This window comes from Diceros bicornis, chromosome 6 (assembly GCF_020826845.1).
Source record: "Diceros bicornis minor isolate mBicDic1 chromosome 6, mDicBic1.mat.cur, whole genome shotgun sequence".
NCBI classification, from domain to species: domain Eukaryota; kingdom Metazoa; phylum Chordata; class Mammalia; order Perissodactyla; family Rhinocerotidae; genus Diceros; species Diceros bicornis.
This window is the reverse complement of record NC_080745.1, coordinates 32,125,444-32,150,154: the sequence shown is the minus strand read 5'-3', so window position 1 is coordinate 32,150,154 and position 24,711 is coordinate 32,125,444. Positions and strand designations below refer to the sequence as shown.

Here is a 24,711-nt window from a genome sequence, read left to right as displayed (position 1 = left end):
ATTAATTCATGTTAAAAACTTTTGGTCAGAAAACTTTAGTGGTGATGCTGTGTACTTTGTACTGCATCATAACAGAAGGCACAGAATATTTGGTGATCCCAATATTAATGTTTGTAAGTGATAGGATCGATCACTGGGTTAAGGTGATGACAGCTTGATCCTTCCATTATAAAGTTATACTTTGCTCCCTGTGACCAGCATATAATCTGTGATATTTTGATTCCATGAAATACCCAGTTCCCCATCATCCTTTCACATAATGAATTTAACATCCATTGATGATCCTTGCCTGAATAAATTTCATTAGGGGTTGCAAAATGGTGATTTTTCTGAATCTATACATTCATTAGCAGGCATTCTTCTCTACAGAAGAACTTTCTGAAAGATATAGTTTTAATTAAAAACATAACCACCAGCATGTTCTTTAGGTTTCAGATGATGTCTGTCTTTGCCAGGGTCAAAACACCTGAACTCACTGTGACAGCTACAGTAACAACATGCACTACATCTTCTTTATTGCAACTTGTGAAGTGTGTTGACATTATGCTGCTTTTTTTTTTTAATGCCAAGGAAAAAAGAAATCTTTTTTGGTGTACGAATAAAAATTGAACTATATGGGTATATTGAGATAATTGTGTAAAAAGAAGACTGTTTGAATGAGTTTCAAAATGGATTATTTCTTCATTACCTAGCACTTTATAATTAACTGTTCTTTTTTTTTATTTCAGGAAGCTGCCACTTTTGCTAGAGAGCAAGGCTTTGAGGTGAGTTAACCCGCAATTGCACACTAAACAGATCCTAAAGGTTTTTTTCTAGCTGATAATGAAGTTCTTTTGGACAGTGATTGATGTGCTATTATACTCTCAGCGGTTGCCATGGAAACTTGGCAGTCGTCATGGTTTCTTTGTTCTGCCAGCACAGTGTTATGACGCACTCTGCTAGGTCTGCACCCAGCATCGCCTACAGATGTTATTTATTGAATTTTGAAAAGCCTCTTGGGAAGCCAAGAGGTTGGGCATGGTTTCAAGCTGCCTCTGCAGATATGGGGCCTGTCAGTTTGTTCAGTTAAAAAGCTACCTCATTAGCTGCATTACATTTCATAAGGATTCACTGCGAAAGCAGTGGTGGAGCAAAACTAAATAGTGAAATATAATGTCGTTTAAATAATTTCAACCCTACCACATGTAGATTATCATTATGCAAATTAATTTCCAAAAGGTTGTACTTAACAGTTGTTAGGAAGTGATTAATTTAAATCCTGCTCATGTAAACTTCCTGTTTGAATGTTTTTTTTTCTTCTCCTTTTCTTTTGGAATAGCATAAAACATATATAAATTTTCTGAAACTAAATATCAATAATTGGCTTTAATTTCCAGGTCCTGATTCTGTTTTCCCAATAGAAGTACTATCCTGTCAAGATTCAAAACTCCATATGATTGTTGTTGGCAAAATTAGCATAACAGACAAGACCGTGTTTATTTTAATCTATATAATATCCATCGTCCAGTCGATTGTTAGAAAACACTGACTTTAATCTGACCCCAGGTTAATTGACAGAGAATTAACTGAGTTTGTGAGTTTTATGACTATCATATTTATTGAGCCAGAACTATGTAGAATGCTGTGTTCTGTACAACAACTTGGAACATCGCATGGTAGTAATTTTAAAAAATTTAATCTGACTAGAGCTGGAATATAGAAACTCTCCTTATTTGCGTACTCAGTATTGTCTGCCATCTAGAGAAGCTATGAGCATTGATTGGATCTATTAGTAAGCTCACTTTGAACTCTTTAGAGATAAAGGTGTTGTATGAATTTGTGATGGAATTACTATTTAAATGTACTAAAGACAGATTCATTATCAAGCAACAAAATACTGTAATACACGTGCATGTTACCCATGTCATAAGACGTGACAACCAGACATAGAGCTTCCTTTTCTTGGAGGAAGACAGTGAGCATGTGGTATAAGTATTCTACTGTCAAGATCCTATGAAAAAATTATATCAGGTTAGGAAACCTTGCCTCATGATACTCGACTGTTGGGAACTATGATAATTTCTTGGGAGTTTGCTTTTTTTGTTTTACCATATTCTCGTGAATATAGGGTTGAATCACATGTAGAAGAAGCAGTAAAGATTTCCAAATATTTTTTTTCAACTAATTTAAGTTTCACTTTGTAATTTCCCAAACTGGCAATTGATATACAGGAGTAAATGTAATCAAGGGAATATTCAATTTAAAAGTCAAGTGTTTTGATCATGAGAATATAAGTAGATGTTTTCTGTCATGTTTTAAGGTTTCACTGATGATAAATTTTAATATTAACAATTGATATTCTCTCTTATTACATCAAAATTCTCCACAGATAAAAGCTTGTAGAACATAAATTTGTACCCTGTCTGTTTTCTGTGCTAACATGAAAAAATGTATTTTGGTTCTAGAAAATAAACAGATTTGTAGATGCTTAGAAATATAACGCGTAACAAATGATTATGATTCTGTAGTATATTTTGTACTAACCAGCACCATATTAGCCTTTCCATTAGTTCTTACTTAATGCTTCTAGAACTATTTTTTTAACCATAAATTTGCCATAATTGATTACAGCATATAAGCAAAGTGATGATGATTATAATAAGAGTATACCTTATTACCTCCTAACATAGCGAAACTGCTCTGTTGGTGATGTTGACAGTGATATGTTAGATTGAATAAAAGCATGCAGTGTCTTGATGTGTCCCTTCATGGGTTCCCTAAAATATTACAAGCATTGCAGAATGTATAACAGCCATGAGTAGAATAACCTCAAGTAAGTATTGTTAATAAAATATAATCCATGTATGGAATGCTATCTAGAGAAATTCAATGATTTTTAAATGTCATTAAAATTTCTTTAGTCCATTAGATAGTAATATGAAAGCATAGGTTTGAAACTTGATATTTTTAAAGAGTCAAACAGTAATAAATCACTTTATCTTAACAGTTTAATGTCTATGAAAATGTGTCAGTGCTCTCAAGTCTAGTGTGACAGACTACACAAAATCTGCATTTTATCCCTCCCAACTTTAATTTTACCCCTAAATTTGGGGCGTGAATGAGAGGAGAGAAATGAAAAGATTAGAAAGAAAGATGAGCACTTTTTTCTTCCCACCAGCTCCTCTGTCTTACCCTCATTTTCTGTTATAAATCCCCATCAATTCCCAAAGCCGCTGAGTATTGCCGCTAGTGATCTGTCTGCTAACAGACCAATCCAAATGCCTCTAAAAATAACCAGTGTTTATTCATCAGGAAATATCCTCAGTGGCATTGTTTATGATAGTCTGGTTAGCTTCTCTGCAAAATTTTAGATAATCTTTTTTTTAAAAAAAAATCTTTAAAATGAATTGGGTAATTTTCAGTAAGAAGAGGCAGCTTAGGAGGGCACTGGAGAATGAGATAAAAACTGGAGCTAGGCAGAGCACAAAGCAGAAGAGAGAGGATTTTTTTATATATATAGGTGATGGAAAATTGCATAGTGCCTGATTTAAATGACAGACCTGCTAAGAATTTAAAATGACAATTCTTGGGGTAAAAAGTTTCAGGAGGCCTTTTATTATTCTGGAAAATCAGTTCAGACTGCAATGTGTTTTTAAATCTACCTTATCTTGAGCTGAACTGGTTAAAGTTTTGTGTTTTTAGAACCTAAATAAAAATAAACTACTTAAAAGCATGTTTCGTTATGAAGACTTTTGAAAGCTGAATTAAAAATTGATTTTAATTAAATAAAGTGAAGAAAATACCTCTAAACCCTAAATATAAATATTCTTTGTATTTTCATTCTCTGTGCAATAGAGTATGTGCCAAATGATAAAGAGAATTCATACCTTCTCTACTGGATAATTTATTCAGTTTTACTCTAAGCAACAAATTTTAATTTTTTTATTTTAGATCACTAAAATATAAAACTTCTGACCCTATGTAGAGGAAATAAAGCAATCCTTTTCCCTTTTCCAACTTTCTCCACAGCCCCTGACTCTACCCAGAGGATCCCAGACTTGTAGTCTTTCTCTGTCCAATAACAACCCTATCATCTAAAACCACTGAGAGAGGAAAGCGTTGAATTGTGCTATCCAATACAGCACCCACTAGCCACATGTGGCTATTTAAATAAAATTTAAAATTCAGTTCCTCAGCCTCATTAGGCACATTTCAAGTGTGCTATAGCCTATGTAGGTAGGGACTACCATTTTAGACAGTGCAGATATAGAACATACACATCATCACAGTAAGTTCCATTGATCAGCACTGGATAGAAAGTCCACAGAGAGTATTCAGGAGGTATTGATTCCCAAAGAATTCTCCAAGATTTTTCTAAGGTTTCTGTGTTCCTCACAAATATAAAGAATGCAATATGATCACCCAGAGTTTCTGGAAATAAAACACTAAGTCAGGTCCTGCTGGCTAAGAGAGTGCAATGCTGCTTTCCTAGGTGACTGAGTCCCAAAAGAGGACAGTTTTAAAACAGTTAGATTGAGGGAAAGAAATAAGATAGTCTTCTAATTCTCTTCATTTAATCATTTATTCAACAAATATTTACTGAGCACTGACTATGTGCCTAACACTTTGATAGACCCTAAAGACAAGAGGGAAATGACCGGAGAGTGTACTGTGAAAGAGAACACAGGAGGAGTTGCTATTTTAGATACGATGGTCATGGAATGACTCTCTGAGGAAGTAAAACTTGAAAAATATGAATATCTAGCCATGGCAGAAAAAAAGCAAAACAGACAGGGAAACAAATTTCAGATGGAGGGAACAAGAGTACAAAGGCCCTCAAATAAGAAAGAGCAAAAAAAAAAAACAAAACACAAGAAACAGCATAATGTACTGTGTACTCCAGGAACTGACAGAAGGCCAGTGTGACTGCAAGGGAGTGAGTGAGGAGGGAGGTAGTATGAGATAATACTGGAGACTGACACATCATATGAACACCATGATTATTATAGAAGTTTCTAGTTGGAAAACAAAATATGGTATGGTTAAGTGAGGGAATGTGTGGGGGCACCACAATTGGTATTCTACCGGAGTAGGTAGATTGTAACAGTATTGCTTAACATGTGTATCACCAGCTTTTTAAAAATGGAATGAAGAGAATATATTCTTTAATTTGGAAGACAATGCTAAATTGAAGGTGTGTGATCACCAGTGACAATAAAAGCGTAATTTTACATTTATAAAATGCTTCACACTTTATAAAACCTTTTCCAACATATCATTAATACATTTAATATTCACACAAACCTTTAGGGGTAGGTAGGGCATGTATTGCCATATTAGTTCAAGAAATAAAAAATAGACTACATGACTTGTTTAAGGTCACATAGTTAATATATAATGGAGCCAGAACCAGAGCTCAGCTCTCTAAGTCTGGTATTCTTTACTATATAAACTACGCTTCTTTCTTTTTCACATTCTAACATATTGAAGGAGGAGATTAGATTTCCAAATGACCTTGGAAAATGAGAATTATCTTGAAATTCAAATGTTGAAATTCACTAGGGTAAAATACAAGCCAGAATAATTAAGAAAAAATGGCAAACTTAAATACAAGATCATCAGTGACTTATGAATGTGGCAGAAAAATGATTTAAGATGAATGTGCTATAGTTTTATGATAACGACCATAGAATGCACATTGCCAGAATTCATAGAATCGGTCAATTTGTGGATAGCATGGAAGAGGGATTAAGAGTGTATTCCTTGGAGTCAGACTTCGTGGGTGCTAGTCCTGCCTCCACTACTTAGTGTATTTATGACCTTAGGAAGTTATTTAACCTCTCTGTGACTCACTTTCTTCATCTATAAAATGAGGATATGGTAATAGTACCTACTGCCTAGAGTAGTTGAGATTTAATGAGTACTTTAGAGCTATATACTTGGCTCTTGGTTTCTGCATCTATAAAATGGGGATGTAGTAATAATACCTACTGCATGGGGAAGTTAAGATTTAATGAGCTGGAGGAAGTCAAGATGGCGGCCTAGGCAGACTCTGAACTTACCTCCTCCCGCGGACACAGCCAATTTACATCTACTCATGGAAAAATTACCCCTGAGACAGAACTGAAAACTGGATAAGAGGAACTCCTGCAACAACAGACAATCCTAACTGAGGTAGAAGAGGCAGAAACTCCCTTCTGGAGAGGAAAAACGCCGCCTTCACAAGCTGCCAGCTTCACGGCCACCCGGGAGCAGCCCACAGGTACGCAGCCCTCCCTGGAGGAGCATGGCCCTGAGCCGGGAGCACCCCCGCTGTGGCCATTTTGTGGACCCAGCACAATCGAGACGAGTGGCATAATATCTGACTTTGCCTGCTACTAAAGCATTGGGGAATACCCCCAGAAAAGCTGGTTCACAAAGAAATTAAAACCAGCTCTTAAAGGGCCCATGCACAAACTCATCCGTTTCAGAAAGCAACCTAAAATCACCAGAAGGAAAGGTACACAGTGCTTTGGTGAAAAGAGACTCACCTAATAGGCCCTGTGTGCACCAATTTAATCCAGCTCAGCCAGGGCAGGCAGCCCACCCTAGAGACGGGCCCCACCCAACAACAAGCCCTCAGGCAACTTGTGGGCCTGCATAGATTGGTGACTGGATTCTCTGCAGCCTGGCAACTAATCCGGCTTCAGTGGGGCAGGGCGTGCACAAGGAGCAGGTGGAGAGTGTGGGACGGTGGTGGAGTGTGTGGGGCTCCTGCCTTGGAGAGACTGGGTCTGCTTCGGGAGGTTGGGGCGTGCACACGGGGCAAGACTGTGTGACTGTGTGTGTGGACCTGTGGGTGGTGGGGTTTGTCAGCTGCAGAAGACTTGTGCTTCTCAAGGACCCACATAGGGAGTTTGCCCCACCTTCCAAAGCCTGAAATAATTGGGTGCCCCCATGCCTGAGGCCAGCCCCACCCAGCTGCAATCCTCAGAGAGCTGACAAGAGACCTAAAGGCTGGAGGATTATAGCAATTGTAAGGCCCTAAGCCTAACAACCTGCCATGTTGGGAGCCTACTCACGTAAAAGAACTACTGCAACACAAATGTGGTATTAGAACTTGCAGCCAACTGTGCTGGGGCTCCCCACACCTGATAAAGAGACTGAAGGGCCCACAACAACTACAAGCAGCTGAGCATTACAACAGCTGGCCAGGAGCATAACTCGGCCTCCCTGGGCACCTACAGGGAGAGCAAACAGGCCACAACAGAAGAACACACGTAGCCCACATAGGGGTCACTCCTGGAACATTGAGAACTGAGGGAAGCACACTGCAGGCCTCCTAAGCCATCACTTACATAAGGTCACCTATCCAAGAGCAGGAGACGTAGCTGACCTACCTAATACGTAGACACAAGCACAGGGAAAGAGGCAAAATGAGGAGGCAAAGGAATACATTCCAAGTAAAGGAACAGGACAAAACCCGAGAAAGGGAACTAAGTGAAACAGAAATGAGCAACCTACTGGACAGAGAGTTCAAACTAAGAGTGTTAAGGATGCTCACTGATCTTGGGAGAAGAATAGATGAACTCAGTGAGAATGTCAACAAAGAAATGAAAGATATAAAAAAGAACAAATCAGAAATGAAGAATACAATACTGGAAATGAAAAATTCACTAGAGGGATTCAAAAGCAGAGTAGAGGATACAGAAGAACGGATCTGTGCGCTGGACGAAAGACTAGAAGAAATTACCCAAGCTGAACAGGTAAAAGAGAAAAGAATTAAAAAGAGTGGGGACAGTCTAAGGGACCTCTGAGACAACATCAAGCGCACTAACATCTGTGTTATAGGTGTCCTGGAAGGAGAAGAGTGAGACAAAGGGGCAGAGAATCTATTTCAAGAAATAATAGATGAAAACTTCCCTAACCTAAGGAAGGAAACAGACATCCAGGTACAGGAAGCACAGAGAGCCCCAAACAAGATAAACCCAAAGAGGCCCACACCAAGACACATCATAATCAATATGTCCAGAATTAAAGATAAAGAGAGAATCCTAAAAGCCACAAGAGAAAGTCAAGTTACATACAAAGGAAACCCCATAAGGCTATCAGCTGACTTCTCAGCAGAAACCTTACAGGCTAGAAGAGAATGGCATGATGTATTTAAAGTGCTAAAAGGAAAAAACTTACAGCCAAGAATACTCTACCCAGCAAGGTTATCATTCAAAACGGAAGGAGAGATAAAAAATTTCCCAGACAAGCAAAAATTAAAGGAGTTTGTCACCAAGAAACCAGTGCTACAAGAAATGTTAAAGCGACTGATTTAAGAGGAAAAGAGAAGACCACAAATGGGAAAAATTATCTATTTCCATGATAAGAGGGTAATGGATACAAATGCACAAAAAAGAGGTTAGATATGATATCAAAAACATAAAAGGAGGGAGGAGGGGAGTTAAAGAGTAGAGCTTTCAGACAGGGGTCAAACTAAAGAGACCATCAATTCTGTATAGAAGAAGAAAGACACTGAGAAAAAAAAAGTTAAAAAATGGCAGTAAGGACATACTTATCAATAGCTACTTTAAACGTCAGTGGACTAAATGCTCCAAGTAAAAGGCATAGGCTGGCTGATTGGATAAAAAAAACAAGACCCATATATATGCTGCATACAAGAGACACACTTCAGACCTAAAGACACTCACAAAGTGAAAGTGAAGGGATGGAAAAAGATACTCCATGCAAATGGCAATGAAAAGAAAGCTGGGGTAGCAGTACTCATATCAGACAAAATAGACTTTAAAACAAAAACTGCAAAAAGAGACAAAGAAGGGCATTACATAATGATCAAGGGAACAATCCAACAAGAGGATATAACACTTGTAAATATCTACGCACCCAATGTAGGTGCACCTAAATATATAAAGCAATTACTAACTGACATAAAAACAGAAATAGACAGTAACACAATAATAGTAGGGGACTTTAACACTCCACTTACACCAACGGATAGATCATCCAAACAGAAGATCAATAAGGAAACATTGGCCTTAAACGACACACTAGAACAGATGGACCTAGTAGGTATATACAGAGCATTCCATCCAAAAACCGAAGAATACACGTTCTTTTCAAAGGCACATGGGACATTCTCCAAGATTGATCACATATTAGGCCACAAAACAAGTCTCCATAAATTTAAGAAGATTGAAATAATACCAAGCATCTTTTCTGACCACAACGGTATGAAACTAGAAATCAACTATAGGAAGAAAATCAGAAAAGCCACAAATACGTGGAGATTAAACAAAATGCTATTGAACAACGACTGGGTCAACGAAGAAATCAAAGAAGAAATCAAAAAATACCTGGAGACAAATGAAAATGAAAATACGGCATGCCAGAATTTATGGGATACAGCAAAAGTGGTTCTAAGAGGGAAGTTTATAGCGATACAGGCTTATCTCAACAAACAAGAAAAATCTCAAATGAACACTCTAACAATGCACCTAAAGGAACTGGAAAAAGAAGAACAAAGAAAGCCCAAAATCAGTAGAAGAAGGGAAATAATAAAAATCAGAGCAGAAATAAATGAAATAGAGACCAAAAAAACAATAGAAAAAATTAATACAACCAAGAGCTGGGTCTTTGAAAAGACCAACAAAATTGACAAACCTTTAGCTAGGCCCACCAAGAAAAAGAGAGAGAAGGCACAAACAAGTAAAATCAGAAATGAAAGAGGAGAAATTACAACAGACACCTCAGAAATACAAAAGATTATAAGAGAATACTATGAAAAGCTATATGCCAACCAATTCGACAATCTGGAAGAAATGGATAAATTCTTAGAATCATACAACCTTCCAAAACTGGATCAAGAGGAAGTAGAGAATTTGAATAGACCAATCACCAGTAAGGAGATCAAAACAATAATCAAAAACCTCCCCAAAAATAAAAGTCCAGGACCAGACGGCTTCCCTGGTGAATTCTACCAAACATTCAAAGAATACTTAATACCTATCCTTCTCAAACTCTTCCAAAAAATTGAGGAGGGGGGGAAGCTCCCTAACTCATTCTACGAAGCTGACATTACCCTGATACCAAAACCAGACAAGGACAACACAAAAAAAAGAAAATTACAGGCCAATATCACTGATGAACATCGATGCAAAAATCCTCAACAAAATACTAGCAAATCGCATACAACAATACATTAAAAAGATTATACACCATGATCAAGTGGGATTTATTCCAGGTATGCAGGGATGGTTTAACATTCGCAAATCAATCAACGTAATACACCACATTAATAAAATGAAGAATAAAAATCACATGATCTTCTCAATAGATGTAGAGAAAGCATTTGGCAAGATACAGCATCCATTTATGATAAAAACTCTGACTAAAATGGGTATAGAAGGAAAGTACCTCAACATAATAAAGACCATATATGACAAACCCACAGCTAATATCATCCTCAATGGTGAAAAACTGAAAGCTATCCCTCTAAGAACAGGAACCAGACAAGGATGCCCACTGTCACCACTCCTATTTAACATAGTATTGGAAGTCCTAGCCAGAGCAATCAGGCAAGAAAAAGAAATAAAAGGGATCCAAATTGGAAAGGAAGAAGTGAAACTGTCACTATTTGCAGATGACATGATTTTATATATAGAAAACCCTAAAGAATCCTCCAGAAAACTTTTAGAAGTAATAAACAAATACGGTAAAGTTGCAGGATACAAAATCAACATACAAAAATCAGTTGCATTTCTATACACTAACAATGAAGTAGCAGAAAGAGAAATTAAGAATACCATCCCATTTACAATTGCAACAAAAAGAATAAAATACCTAGGAATAAACTTAAACAAAGAGGTGAAAGATCTGTATACCAAAAACTATAAAACATTGCTGAAAGAAATTGAAGAATGACACAAAGAAATGGAAAGATATTCCGTGCTCTTGGATTGGAAGAATTAACATAATTAAGATGTCCATACTTCCTAATGCAATCTATAGATTCAATGCAATCCATATCAATGTTCCAACAACATTTTTCACAGAAATAGAACAAAGAATCCTAAAATTTAGGTGGAACAACAAAAGACCCCAAATAGCTAAAGGAATCCTGAGAAAAAAGAAAAAGCTGGAGGTATCACACTTCCTGATTTCAAAATATACTACAAAGCTATAGTATCCAAAACAGCATGGTACTGGCACAAAAACAGACACACAGATCAATGGAATAGAATCAAAAGCCCAGAAATAAACCCACACATCTATGGACAGCTAATCTTTGACAAAGGAGCCAAGAACATACAATGGAGAAAAGAAAGTCTCTTCAAGAAATATGTTGGGAAAACTGGATAGCCACATGCAAAAAAATGAAAGTAGACCCTTACCTTACACCATACACAAAAATTAACTCCAAATGGATTAAAGGCTTGAATGTAAGACCTGAAACTATGAAACTTCTAGAAGAAAACATAGGCAGTACTCTCTTCTACATCAGTCTTAGCAACATATTTTCAAGCACCATGTCTGACCGGGCAAGAGAAACAATAGAAAAAATAAACAAATGGGACTACATCAAACTAAAAAGCTTCTGCACAGCAAAGGAAACCATCAACAAAACAAAAAGACAACCTAACAATTGGGAGAAGATATTTGCAAACCATACTTCTGATAAGGGCTTAATCTCCAAAATATGTAAAGATCTCATGCATCTCAACAACAAAAAAACTACCAACCCAACTAAAAAATGGGCAAAAGACCTGAACAGACATTTCTCCAAAGAAGATATACAGATGGCCAACAGACACATGAAAAGATGTTCAAAATCATTAACTATCAGGGAAATGCAAATCAAAACTACAATGAGATATCACCTCACGCCCGTCAGAATGGCTGTAATTAACAAGACAGGAAACAACATGCGTTGGAGAGGATGTGGAGAGAAGGCAACTCTCATACTCTGCTGGTGGGAGTGCAAACTGGTGCAGCCACTATGGAAAACAGTATGGAGATTCCTCAAAAAATCAAGGATAGAACTACCATATGATCCAGCTATTCCACTGCTGGGTATTTATCCAAAGAACTTAAAAATACCATTGCGTAAAGATACATGCACCCCTGTGTTCATTGCAGCGTTACTCACAATAGCCAAGACTTGGAAGCAACCTAAGTGCCCATTAAGGGACGAATGGATAAAGAAGCTGTGGTATATATACACAATGGAATACTACTCAGCCATAAGAAACGATGAAATCCAGCCATTTGTGACAACATGGATGGACATTGAGGGTATTATGCAAGGTGAAATAAGTCAGAAGGAGAAGGTCAAATACCGTATGATTTCCTTCATTAAGTAGTAGATAATAACAACAACAAACAAACACATGGAGACAGAGATTGGATTGGTGGTTACCAGAGGGGAAGGGGGGAGGGAGGAGGGGAAAAGGGATAATTCGGCACACGTGTGTGGTGTTGGGTTGCAGTGAGTATTTGGGTGGTGAACATGATGTAATCTATGCAGAAATAGAAGTATAATGATGTACACCTGAAACTTATACAATGTTATAATCCAAGGTTACTGCAATAAACAAAAAATTTAAAAAAAAAGATTTAATGAGCTATATACATGAGTATATACATATATTTCAGAGCTGTGTACAGGCTCATAGCTAAATTGTATGAGCTTTTTTTCTACTTCTCCTCCCCCTTTTCCTCTTTCCCCTCCCTTATTAGATGCCATAATTGAATTCTCAGTACTCAAAACTCTTGAGGCCCTTTCTAGAGACTTTGGGGCAACCTCAGCATGTGACAGTTTTGGAAAGTATTAAAATGATACTCATTTGAGGAAAGAAACTATATTTATTAAGTACTTAGCATATTCTAAATATTGCACTGAGCTCTTTAACTTATGTTATCATTTTTCATCCTCACAACTATTTATAACTTTTTATTCTGAAATAATTTTAGACTTAGAAAATTTGCTAAACTAGTACAGAGAGTTCTCAGAAACCCTTCACTCAGCTTTCCCTAATGTTAACATCTTACTTAACCAAGGTTTAATGATCAAAACCAGGAAATTGACATTAGTACAATACCAATAACTAAACTACAGATTATATTCTGATTTCCCCAGTTTTTCCTCTAATTTCATTTTTTTGTTCTGGAATCTAATCCAGGATCACACATTGCATTTATTTGTCAGGTCTCCTTAGTTTCTTCCTATCTATGACAGTTTCTCATGCTTTCCTTGTTGTTCATGCTCTTGGTACTTTTGAAGAGTACTTGTCAGTCATTTTGTAGAATGTCCCTCAATTTGAGTTTGTCTAATATTTTCTCATAATTAAGTTGAGGTTATGCATTTTTGGGAGATATATCACAGAAGTGATGTGCCGTTCTCAGTGCATCATATCAGGGACATATATGATGTCCCAATGTCTTATTCTTGGTAACGTTACCTTAGTCACTGGGTTAAGGTGGTGTTGGCCAGTTTATCCTCTGTAAAGTTACTGTTTTCCCACTGTAGTTAATAAATATCTGGGGGTGATATTTTGGGACTACATAAATATCCTGTTTTGCCCACTAGGTTTAGCATCACTAAATTTGATCCCTGGGGTAAAGTGATGTCTGTCAACTTTCTCCACTGTAACATTATTATTTTTCCTTTAATAGTGAATAAGTATCTGAGTGGGAGATACTTTGAGACGATGCAAATATCCTGATTCTCTTCAAACTTTTGCCCACTAATTTTAGTATACTTCATTCTCAACACCTTTTAACGTAAATATCATTTTCTTAGTTTTGTAGATGAGGAAATGGAGCCTCAGAGAGGTTTATTTACCTGCTCAAGGTCACACAAATAGTAAATCCAGGTGTATCATACTCTAAAGTCCCTTGTAATTTCATCATTCTGGTAAGATATGTTAGCCCACGTATGTGGGAGAAGCAACTACCAGGCAGGTGGGGGGAATAGGGTACTGGAAATATGTAGCATTGGGAAGACAAAATTGAGGTTTTCAGGAAAGTTTTTTTACTAGATGGAGATCCACTATGGAGAGCAAGGCAATGGCTCCTCAAGGCATAGTGAGAAATTTAGATTTGGTGCTCACTGGCAGTGATCCCAGAGGGACAGAGGGGTTTTGTATGAGCTGTGGATGTGATACAAATAGAATAAAGCTTAACTTTTCTGTAAAGATTTATGTTTTGTATTTGGAAAGTTTATTTCGATCTTTTTCAATTGCCATTTTTATAAGATTTAATTTGAGACATAAGAAAGGTTTCTTTGATTAGGTTACCAAAATGCCCATAAAAAATATATCTTCGAACAGGATTGGCTGAAGACAATGGTGGAATGTCATTCTTAATATATTACTTATACCACCTTGAAAAAAGACCTCTATTTAAAAAACATCCAGTACATGCATAAGATTCTGCTCCCAAGATGATAAAGTGATTCTGTTTCTGGAGTTTGCCTCTTATCTTTATTAAGCATGAACTGTACTCAATCACAAGCAAAAATCCTCAGTAGTAAAATATATGTGTGGTAAGGGGATTGGGAGAATATATGTGAGTCATTTTAATTAAATGTATACATTCATTTAAGACAGTGAAGACATTGTTATTATATGGCATTTTTTTGATCCTTTCAGCTATTACTAGTCATTTCTAATAGTCTTACCACCAAAACTGAGAGAATTTCTTTTCTCATCTCATCAGAGTTCAGGCTGAGTTCTTTTCTAAAATAAGCAACCAAAAGCGAAATAGTCAGCATGTTTCAAAGGTTGGCAGCAATGTCCTACCACAAGTGGCTATTCTTTTCAGAAACAACAGTCCTCTGGAATCATCATGTGAAGTGTAGTAGAAGCTTAGCTTCATCTAGCATCTGGAATTTAAGTATTTAGTGAACAAACAACATACAAATATTTCACTAAAGATTGTCATACCTTTTAAAATGTTATGGTTTCTGATGTAGTTTGTAACCAGTATGACTTGTCTGCCTTCGTTACCTAAATTTGTCTGACCCGTATATCCTAATTAACTTCTTTAATGCCACTCAGATATATTTCCCCTCTGGTACGTATTTCTCTCTCCATAACTGTTTGAAACTTTGCACAGTGATAGAGTAAACTATCAACAAAGCCCAAACTATGGACATGGTTTTTTATTTTATTTTATAATAAAATCTGGTTTTTTAGGGGCCCACTGAATTCAGACATGGATTTTTAAATCATCTAAAATTGTTGAAAACATGATTCTAAAAATCCTACCTGTAGCTTAAGAGTTAGATTTTAAGTTAGAACATTTATGATGTAAAACTTCATGGCCTATGCTATATGAAAAATAGCATCGGGGTTTCTAGATTAATTTGTAATTTTTTAAACTTTGTCTTTTTTAAAGAAAATTGAGTCTGGAGGAAACGGTTAGCATCTTTCTCTCATTTTAGTTCTTTGAAAAATTGGGCATCATAGCAACTGTAGTATTTCCATAGTCAGCATAATTTTGTTCTGTAAACTTCTAAAATAATTCAACATTCATCTTTTTACAAATCTGTCTTTAATTGGAAATTTGAAAACTAACCGGATATTTGCTGATATTAAGGAATTATTGTTAATTTTTAAAAATATGATAGCAATTATGTGGTTATGTTTAAGTCGTTACCTTTCAGAGATAGATACTAAACATTTACAGATGACATTATATAGTATCTGGGATTTGCTTCAGAATAATATGAAAGGCAGATGGATGAGGGTATAGATGAAATAAGATTCATCATAAATTTAAATTTGTTGCAGCTCAATGGTGAGTTTTTCTTGGAGGTTATGTACTATTCTATTTACTTTTGTATATGGTAAAAATTTTAAAATAATAATTCTCAATAGATATTCAGGTCTCTCTTATTTTAAACATGAGAAGCTAAATCCTTAATCTACTAATAAAGTTTTGCTTTATTGTACTGGTTATGAGAACTTTTTCCTCCTTTTTATTAATAGACTGAAGACATTAAAGAAATGGCCAGAAAGACACAAGCTCTGCCAAAGGTGAACTCGAAGAGGCAGCGAATCGTGATATTCACCCAAGGGAGAGAGGACACTATAGTGGCTACAGGTACATGTGGAAACTGTGAGAAACCCAGCTATATAGAGATTAATCATTCATAACAAAATTCTGTATTCTTTCTATTATAATTTATTCAAAACAATGTACTTTTTTTCCCTTTTTTTACCACCTTCACACATTTTGTTCACTCCCCATCTCCTACTTACCCCTGTCTCTGGCAACCACCAATCTGTTCTCTGTATCAATGAGTTTGAGGTTTTTTTTAGACCCCACATATAGCCGAGATCATACAATATTTGTCTTTCTCCATCTGACTTATTTCACTTAGCATAATGCCCTCAGAGTCCATCCATGTCATTGCAAATGGCAGGATTTCCTGCTTTTTTATGACTGAATAATATTCCATTGTATATATATTTTTATATATATATACACCATGTTTTCTTTATCTTTTCATTCTTCGATAGACGCTTAGGTTGTTTCCATGTCCTGGCTACTGTAAATAATGCTGCAGTGAACATGGAGGTGCAGGTATCTTTTCGAGTTAGTGTTTTTGTTTCCATTGGATAGTACCCAGACATGGAACTGCTGGATCATATGGTAGTTCTATTTTTAATTTTTTGAGGAACCTCCATACTGTTTTCCATAGTGGCTGCACCAATTTACATTTCCACCAACAGGGCACAAGAGTTCCCTTTTCTCCACATCCTCACCAACACTTCTTGTCTTTTTGACAGTAGCCATTCTAACAGGTATGAGGTGACATCTCATTGTGGTTTTGATTTGCATTTCCCTGATGCTTAGTGATCTTGAGCATCTTTTCATGTACATGTTAGCCATTTGTATGTCTTCTTTGGAAAAATATCTACTCAGATCCTCAGCCCAGTTTTTAATTGGATTGTTATTTTTGCTATTGAGTTCTATGAGTTCTTTAAATATTTTGGATATTAACCCCTTATCAGATATATGATTTAAAAATATTTTTTTCCCATTCCATAGGTTGTCTTTTCATTTCATTAATGGTTTCCTTTGCTGTACAGAAGTTTTCTAGTTTGATGTAGTCCTACTTGTTTATTTTTGCTTTTGTGGCCTTTGCTTTTTTTCTAAAATCCAAAATATCATCACCGAGACCAATGTCAAGGAACTTACCCCTTATGTTTTCTTCTAAGAGTTTTATGGTTTCAGGTCTTACATTCAAATCTTTCATCCATTTAAAGATGATTTTTGTGTGTGTTGTAAGATAGAAGTCCACTTTCATTTTTTTTTTATGTGGCTGTCCGGTCTTCCCAGCACCATTTATTGAAGAGACTATCCTTTCCTCATTGTATATTCTTGGCTCCTTTGTCATAAATTAATTGACCACATATGCATGGGTTTATTTCTGGGCTCTCTATTCTATTCCATTGATCTATGTGTCTGTCTGTTTTTATGCCAGTATCATATTGTTTTGACTACTATATTTTTGTAATATAGTTTGAAATTGGGAAATGTGATGCTTCCAGCCTGATTCTTCTTTCTCAAGATTGCTTTCGTTATTTGGGATCTTTAGTGGTTCCATACAAATTTTAGGATTGTTCATTTTAATAAATAAACCTACCTTCTATCTCAGTAGAAAAAATTTATTTTCAAGAAGATAATTTATTAAAATTCATTTGAGTAAATCCACTTTGATTTAGTTTATTTATTTTAACATTTTGGACATATTGTGTCAGTCTAGAAATGTCTTTCTTTGGAGGAAAAAAACAAGATATTTTACTCACCAAATACCTATACTCGAATAAAATAAATTTATCCAATTATGAACAAGAAATAAGTTCATTCTTCAGTTTTAAACTTCAAGAAGAAAACCTCACTTCTGTTTTTACTCACCCATCTATATTATAGCACTCATAGAAATAGAATAAGAATTTCATCTAGTAAACAAACATTTTATTGATTAAAATGATTAATATTGTCAAGATGATGATACCTACTGTTAAAGCCAAAATGTAAACCTTTTAATTTGGTCTGAACCATTAAGATTAAAACCAATCAGTTAATTAAAAATTATTATAAACAGTAGCAATTATTACCTTTGTGGTGGTTCATTACTCTGCTGAGCACTGAAATTTAAGATATGAGCCTTAAAGATCTAACTAGGAAATAAAATTAATACACATCAAAATATGAATAAAAGGAAGTATAATTTTACTTCTTAATTATTGCTACAGATTATATGGGTTGTATTGATTCAGAGAAAGAGATCAATAAACCTTGAAGAAAGATGTTATAGTGAATATGAAGAAAATTTTTGCTGAATTAAATATATAAGCCTGAAAAGGGCCAAAGAAGAAACTATTGTCAAATTTTGGGGAGAAGGGAATCTAGAATTAATTCATTCCAACTTTCTTATTTTAGAATGGTGAGAAGCCTGATTCAGAGATTTACTTCAAAAAATATTTGTTTCAGAATAATTCAGTGAGTGGCAAATAGTGAAATGGGGTTATAGATGAAATGAGATTCAGCATGAGTTAATAATTGTGGAAGCTGAGTGATGGACATATGAGGGGTGGTCATTATGCTGTTACCTCCACTTGTGTATGTTTAAAATTTTCCATACTTCAAAGTATAAAAAACGGAAAGAAAGAAAAGTAAAAACGAAATTTCAAACAAGATTCAGAGATATTAAGTGGTTTTCCCAAGATACTTTGATATCCTTGCTAAGCCTTGAATTCTAGGAAGGATTTAAAGAAAGGAGAGCAGTCCAGTCAAAGAGGATCATGTGAGCAAAGATACCAGGTACTATATAATCTTTTATTGTTGTGACAGGAAAGCTGTGTTGTTAATTTGTACAAGAGAGAGAAGAAATAAGTTATGAAAAGGTATCTCTACATTGATAATAACTATCTGAATTGCTGTCTTCCTGTAGTATATGGCCTGTTCCTGTCTTAGCAATGAATACTGTTTGGAAAAGTGAAGAACATACTGACTTCTTATCTTATAGGCACTGTAGTACTGCCTTCAGATTCATAAAATGCTATTTGGTTGCTCTTTATGGAGACATTTATTTCAAGGCGTTGTATATTCTAGATAGATATATTATACAAGTGTCTTCCTCATTGTGAATTTGCACAATTTTCCCAAAATTGAAACCTTTTAAATTAGCGTCCCCTTCCTATGGCAGAATTTCCTTTTCAACTCATTTTGTTCTTTATTAAATCTATTAAACCATTCTTAGGAATGCTTACCAGCAGGAATTTATTTGAGCAAAGGCACTGGCTAATCTTTGCTATTCCTGCTACATGAAAATGAACTTAAATTAGAGGATGCGCTATATCTGCAATGCATGATAAATACAAGATGGATAGAGAATCTGTTCAGTGGTGTCAGCTACAAAAGCAAACATGATAAATGTTAATGCAGTTTTGAGCCCTGGGATAAGCTATTCAGTGCACAAGCATAGCTGAATCTCTTTGCTATGTTGTTATTCATGGCAGCCAAATAAATGTCAATAATAAAAGAGAATTAAAGATTTTCATTTCCCAGAGGCAATCCTCTAATACGGCTTGATCTTTCATTTCATTTGTAATTCCTTCTCATGTCAGGATGCAATCATTCGCCAGACTCTGGGTGTCATGTTAAGTCATTTAATAATGATTAAGAACATAAAAATGCTTGGCCTGTGGGGCAATTCACAGAAGAGATGCCAATTTGTTATTGTTTTTCCTCCTTTCCTCTTGAATATGGATCAGCTTTTTCCCACCTCCTAGCATTAAAATAGTAATGGAAGATGGAAAGGGAAAGTGTCCCTTAATTTGCCATAAGTGATGTTCCAGAATGGCACAAGGCAGCACTAACACAGTTATTAAAACACTAATTAGGAATCATTGTTCCTTAAACCTCGCACTATAAAGTATTTTTAAATGATCACTGCTAAGTGTATGGCATTTAACAATAATGTAACAAAATCAGTTTCCTTGGTATTTAATTCTAGAGACCTTTCTCCTTTTGAGATATGGTGTCTATAAACCACTTTCTCTTATTTTATAAATGTAATTCTTTGAATTCCTCTTCTCTAAATTGCCTGTGAATCTGAAGTCTTTTCCACTTACCCTGTTTTTTTTTTGGCCACCTCTATTTCAGACTGAGTATCCATCCAGCCCATAAGTTTTGTCACGTATCAATCATTGTTTCATTGCTTGCACACTAATTGAGTTCCAAGATTTGCAGAGGGGTCGGGGGAGGGAGGGGACACGACACTGGAAAGTGGTAAGAGTAAGAGGCTGGGAATAAGGTAGGGAAGGAAAAGATGATTCTGTCCATTTTGATCCTTTTAATAAATGTTGAATGAACCTGTTAGGTAGCATGAGAGTCAGGTCAAGGAAATAATTTCTGTGTCTATAAACTTTAGAACAACTAAGACTATAGATTTTATTACCTCCTGGACAGCAGCTACTAATGAGGTCTTTATATATTAACACCTTATTATATTAAGGATTATAGTAAAAAAATAAATATTTTAAATATATACATACATACACATATATACCTATATGTCTTTATAGAAAGTTTAAATTTCTCCGAGTTTCTGTACTAAGTATGTCACTAAAAGTTGGAAAAAGCAACAGGACTTTTGTTCTAAATTAAAAATAATGCATTTCACACAGTGGCTCTTATGAGACAATGAAACAGGTCCCCTGAAGAATAAATTGTAGACTTTTCTAAATACTTTCAGAATTCTTTCTGGGCTGTTTGAATTGTAATTTTGCCCAAAGGGAAAAAATAGATTAGGTCAGACATTTTCAACTGAAAGGTTACTGCTATCATATCAGAATCACCTAGTGAGCTTTTGGTAAATACAGCCCTGCCTTCATAAAAGCACCTTCGCTCAATCTGATAACATCCCTGTGAAGAGTATTAGCATATACGTCCTCAAGAAGATGTATGAGAATGGGAGTGGTGGAGTCTGGGGGAAGGGGAGTGTAGGGTTGTGTATTTGTTGAAAAAACTCCTTTAGGTGATAGAGCAATGCTGTCTAACCTCCACTTCTCACTTGGAGAACCATTGGATTAGATGATTTGATAATGTTACCTGACATCCTATAATCCTGTGGAATGATGGAAACAGAACCTTTTAGCAACTAACCATCTAGGACTTCAATAAGTCAGGCCTTGGTGAATGCTTCTCTTTCTCGATCAATCAGAAACTATCAAGGACTCATCCACTCTTACAAGCAATCTACATATTACTTTAAATAGTCTCCTGCCTTTTAGGAGCTTATAATTTAAAATAGTCTCATCATAGTGCCCTTTGTCAATTTCTAAGTAAATGGGGTTATTAAAGTTACTTGTCTTCATGTTCCTGAGTCCTTAAGGAAACTTGTCACCTTTTTTGCTAGTTAAGTTTTCATGTTTTTTGGAAACACTCAATGCTGTCCATTACTCTATAAGAAAAGGTTGATACGATTTGCACTTCTAGTAGGCATAAAGCACAGAAAGTATGCAATAGAAAATGCAAACTCTAAAGGAAAACAATCTCAGCAGCTGAAGAATAATGTCAGCATATCATCACAACTCCTACTGCTACAAAATATTATTATAAATCCTTTTGAAAATGTTATCTCTACTACAGCCAAACCAATTTTAAATGATGATCTTGTTGGCATAGGCTGGTGATGATGTGGATAGAACAAATTAGGTAGCATTCTTTCAGAATGTCTGTGTATAACATTCATAGAAAAAAGTTGTTACCAGATGATATTTTAAAAAATATATATTTTTCTTTTTTTTTTTTTTATAATTTTATTTATTTATTTTTCCCCCAAAGCCCCAGTAGATAGTTGTATGTCATAGTTGCATATCCTTCTAGTTGCTGTATGTGGGACACGGCCTCAGCATGGCCGGACAAGCGGTGTGTTGGTGCGCGCCCGGGATCCGAACCCGGGCCGCCAGCAGCGGAGCGCACGCACTTAACCACTAAGCCACGGGGCCGGCCCCTAAAAAATATATATTTTTCAACTATGAATATAAACAACTAAGTTATTAGCTCATGTTCTATTTTTAGATTTTTGTAACCACAAAACACAAAGTCCCTTTAATTACCCAACAGGTCAAAAATAATTTAGAATAACTTATGTGGAACTGTCACCTTCCTGACAAAGTAGTGTCCTGGGGGCATGGTTTATATGCTTTAGTGATCTCTGGCCTGTCAAGAAATGAGACTTCTTTCAACTCCCACCTTTCTATCAAAGCTAGAAAGCAAAATAGGAGACAGCCTACGCTAGGCAAAAATGTTAGCCATATTATAGTATTTATTTCTAGAAGGACCTTTAGGTCAGATTTATTGAGGTATAGCTTACATATAGTAAAATGCACATATATTTTATTAAATAACATGTAACAGCTACCATAATCAAAATATAGAATATCTTGTATAGTTTGTTTTAAAGTATAATATACATACAGAATTGGCACAACTTTTCATTAAGTGAACATACCTGTCTCACTACCACCAAATCAAGAAATAGAACACTTCTAGCACTTTAGAAGGCACCCCTTCTGCTCCCCTCCTAATCATTACCGCCACCGAAGGTAACCGTTATTTTGGCTTCTACTGCTACCAATAGTTTTGCCTCTTTTTGAGACAGAATTACCCAGTCTGTAGACTTTTTATCTGACCCTGTCCCTTTCCTTTTTGTGCACTACCTTACTATTTGACAACATAGGATGCTCTAGGCCCTTGTATTTTCCCTGCCTCAGTCCTGGAACCAACCACTTCAAGTAACTTCACTTCCTTTTATTGGCAAATGCTTTTTAGAAACCCAGTTCTGGGTGCTAGATACACTTAACTGCTACTTGAGTATCATTGCTTCCAGGCCCTCTTAGCAAATAGATTGGCAATATATGTATATATAATAACCTATGCATACACACCCATCTATATTTATTTCTATATCTATCTGTTTATATATTTAAATTCCGTGAGCTCAAATTGATACCTTTGATTCCAGTCCAACAACACAGAGTTCATTCTAGCCTTTGCCCTTTCCTTATTTATAACTTCTTCCTCTGACATTGAAACTTCTGGCTCTCGTTATCTAAAATATATTTACTTCTTTGTTCCATCCTAAAGTAGTTTTGAATTGTGTACCCATACCCTTGTGAGAAACGTATTTACTTACTAAAGTACAGTGTTTGTTTACAGTTCTTTTTGACTTTAGCCCTGTGGTGTCTAGTCAAAATACTGTTATCCAAAGTAACCACTTCAGTGTGGTTACATTATTCATTTGCAATACAGTTAGGTTCATTTGTTATAGTTTGTATTCCATTTTGGTTTCCTTTCATATGTGGGTTGAATTTTTTAATAAGTAAAATTCACCCTTTATATTGTTAAGTTCTGTGTGTTTTGAAAAATGCATAAGATCATGTAACCACCACCATAGTTGTGATACAGAAGAGTTCCATTTTTTAGTTCCAGTTTTCCAGAGTGATGGCACCAATGTATTGTCCCACCAGCAACATGTAGAATGACTCTTGTTTTTCCACGTCCTCACCAGCAATTGCTACTATCCATCTTTTAAATTTTAGCCATTCTGGTTAGTATATACTAGTATCTCATTGTGATTTTAATTGGAATTTTCCTCTTGTGATGAGATGGGCCACCTTCTCATCTGCTTATTAGCATTTTCATTTTTTGTGTGTGTCAAGTTCTTGTTGAAGTCTTTTGCCCGTAGTAGGTTGTCTGATTGACTTATAATTCTTTTTACAGTCTGCATACAAGTCTTTCGTTAGATAAATGTATTGCAAATATCTTCTACCACTCTATGGCTTGCCTTTCCACTCTCTTCATGGTATCTTTTGATAAATAAAAGCTCTTAATTTTAATGTAGTCCAATTTATAATGTTTTTCCCTTCTGGGTAGTGCTTTTCCTGTTCTTTTAAAGAAAATCTTTGCATAGCCCATGCTCATAAAGATATTTTCCTGTTGTTCTTTTTTCCTAAAACTTTTATTTTTTACTTTTTTTATCTGGATCCGTAGTCCATCTAGAATTAGAATTAATTTTTATATGTAGTGTGGGATAGAAGGCGTGATTTATTTATTTTGCCCATATGAATAACCAGTTGACCCATCATCATTCATTAAAAGGAACATTCTTTCCCTCACTGCACTAAATTGATACCTTTGCCACATTTCAGAATCTATATCTGTGAGTCTTTTTTAGCCTATCTGTTGTATTCCACTGTTCTCTTTGTCTATCCTTGTACCAGTTTACGCTCTCTTAATTACTTAGTTTATAATTAGTCTTTATATCTGGTAACATCAGTCTTCCAACTGTGTTCAAGATTGTCCCGGCTTTTCTTGGCCCCTTTGCATTTCTACGTAAATTCTAGAATCAGCTTGTCACCCCCCCCTAAAAAATTTTTTTTAATCCTTAGTAGAATTTTTATTCAGATTATATTGAGTTTGTAATCAATTTGGAGAGAACGGACATCTTTACAATATTATGTCTTCCAATCTATAGAGTATTTCCCTCTATTAATTTAGGTAGTCTTTAATTTTTCTCAAAATGTTTGTTGTTTTCAGGGTAATGGTCTTGTAAGTATATCTTTTGTAAGATTCCTAGTTGTTTGTTTTTTGATGCTATCCATTTTTAAATGGCATCCTTTCAGATTTCAGTTTCTATTTTTTAGTGTTATATAGATTTTTTCT

The 24,711-nt window shown here is 35.6% G+C and overlaps 1 protein-coding gene across 3 annotated transcripts in view; it reads left to right on the top strand.

Moving 5' to 3' along the window:
• Positions 1-24,711, top strand: part of ADK (adenosine kinase) — a 544,441-nt gene that overhangs the window by 443,350 nt on the left and 76,380 nt on the right. For all 3 annotated transcript variants that reach the window (XM_058543130.1, XM_058543129.1, XM_058543127.1), the window contains exons 8-9: positions 729-764; positions 15,957-16,071. In XM_058543130.1, coding sequence (XP_058399113.1) covers positions 729-764; positions 15,957-16,071 — 151 coding nt within the window. The remainder of the gene's footprint in view (positions 1-728; positions 765-15,956; positions 16,072-24,711) is intronic.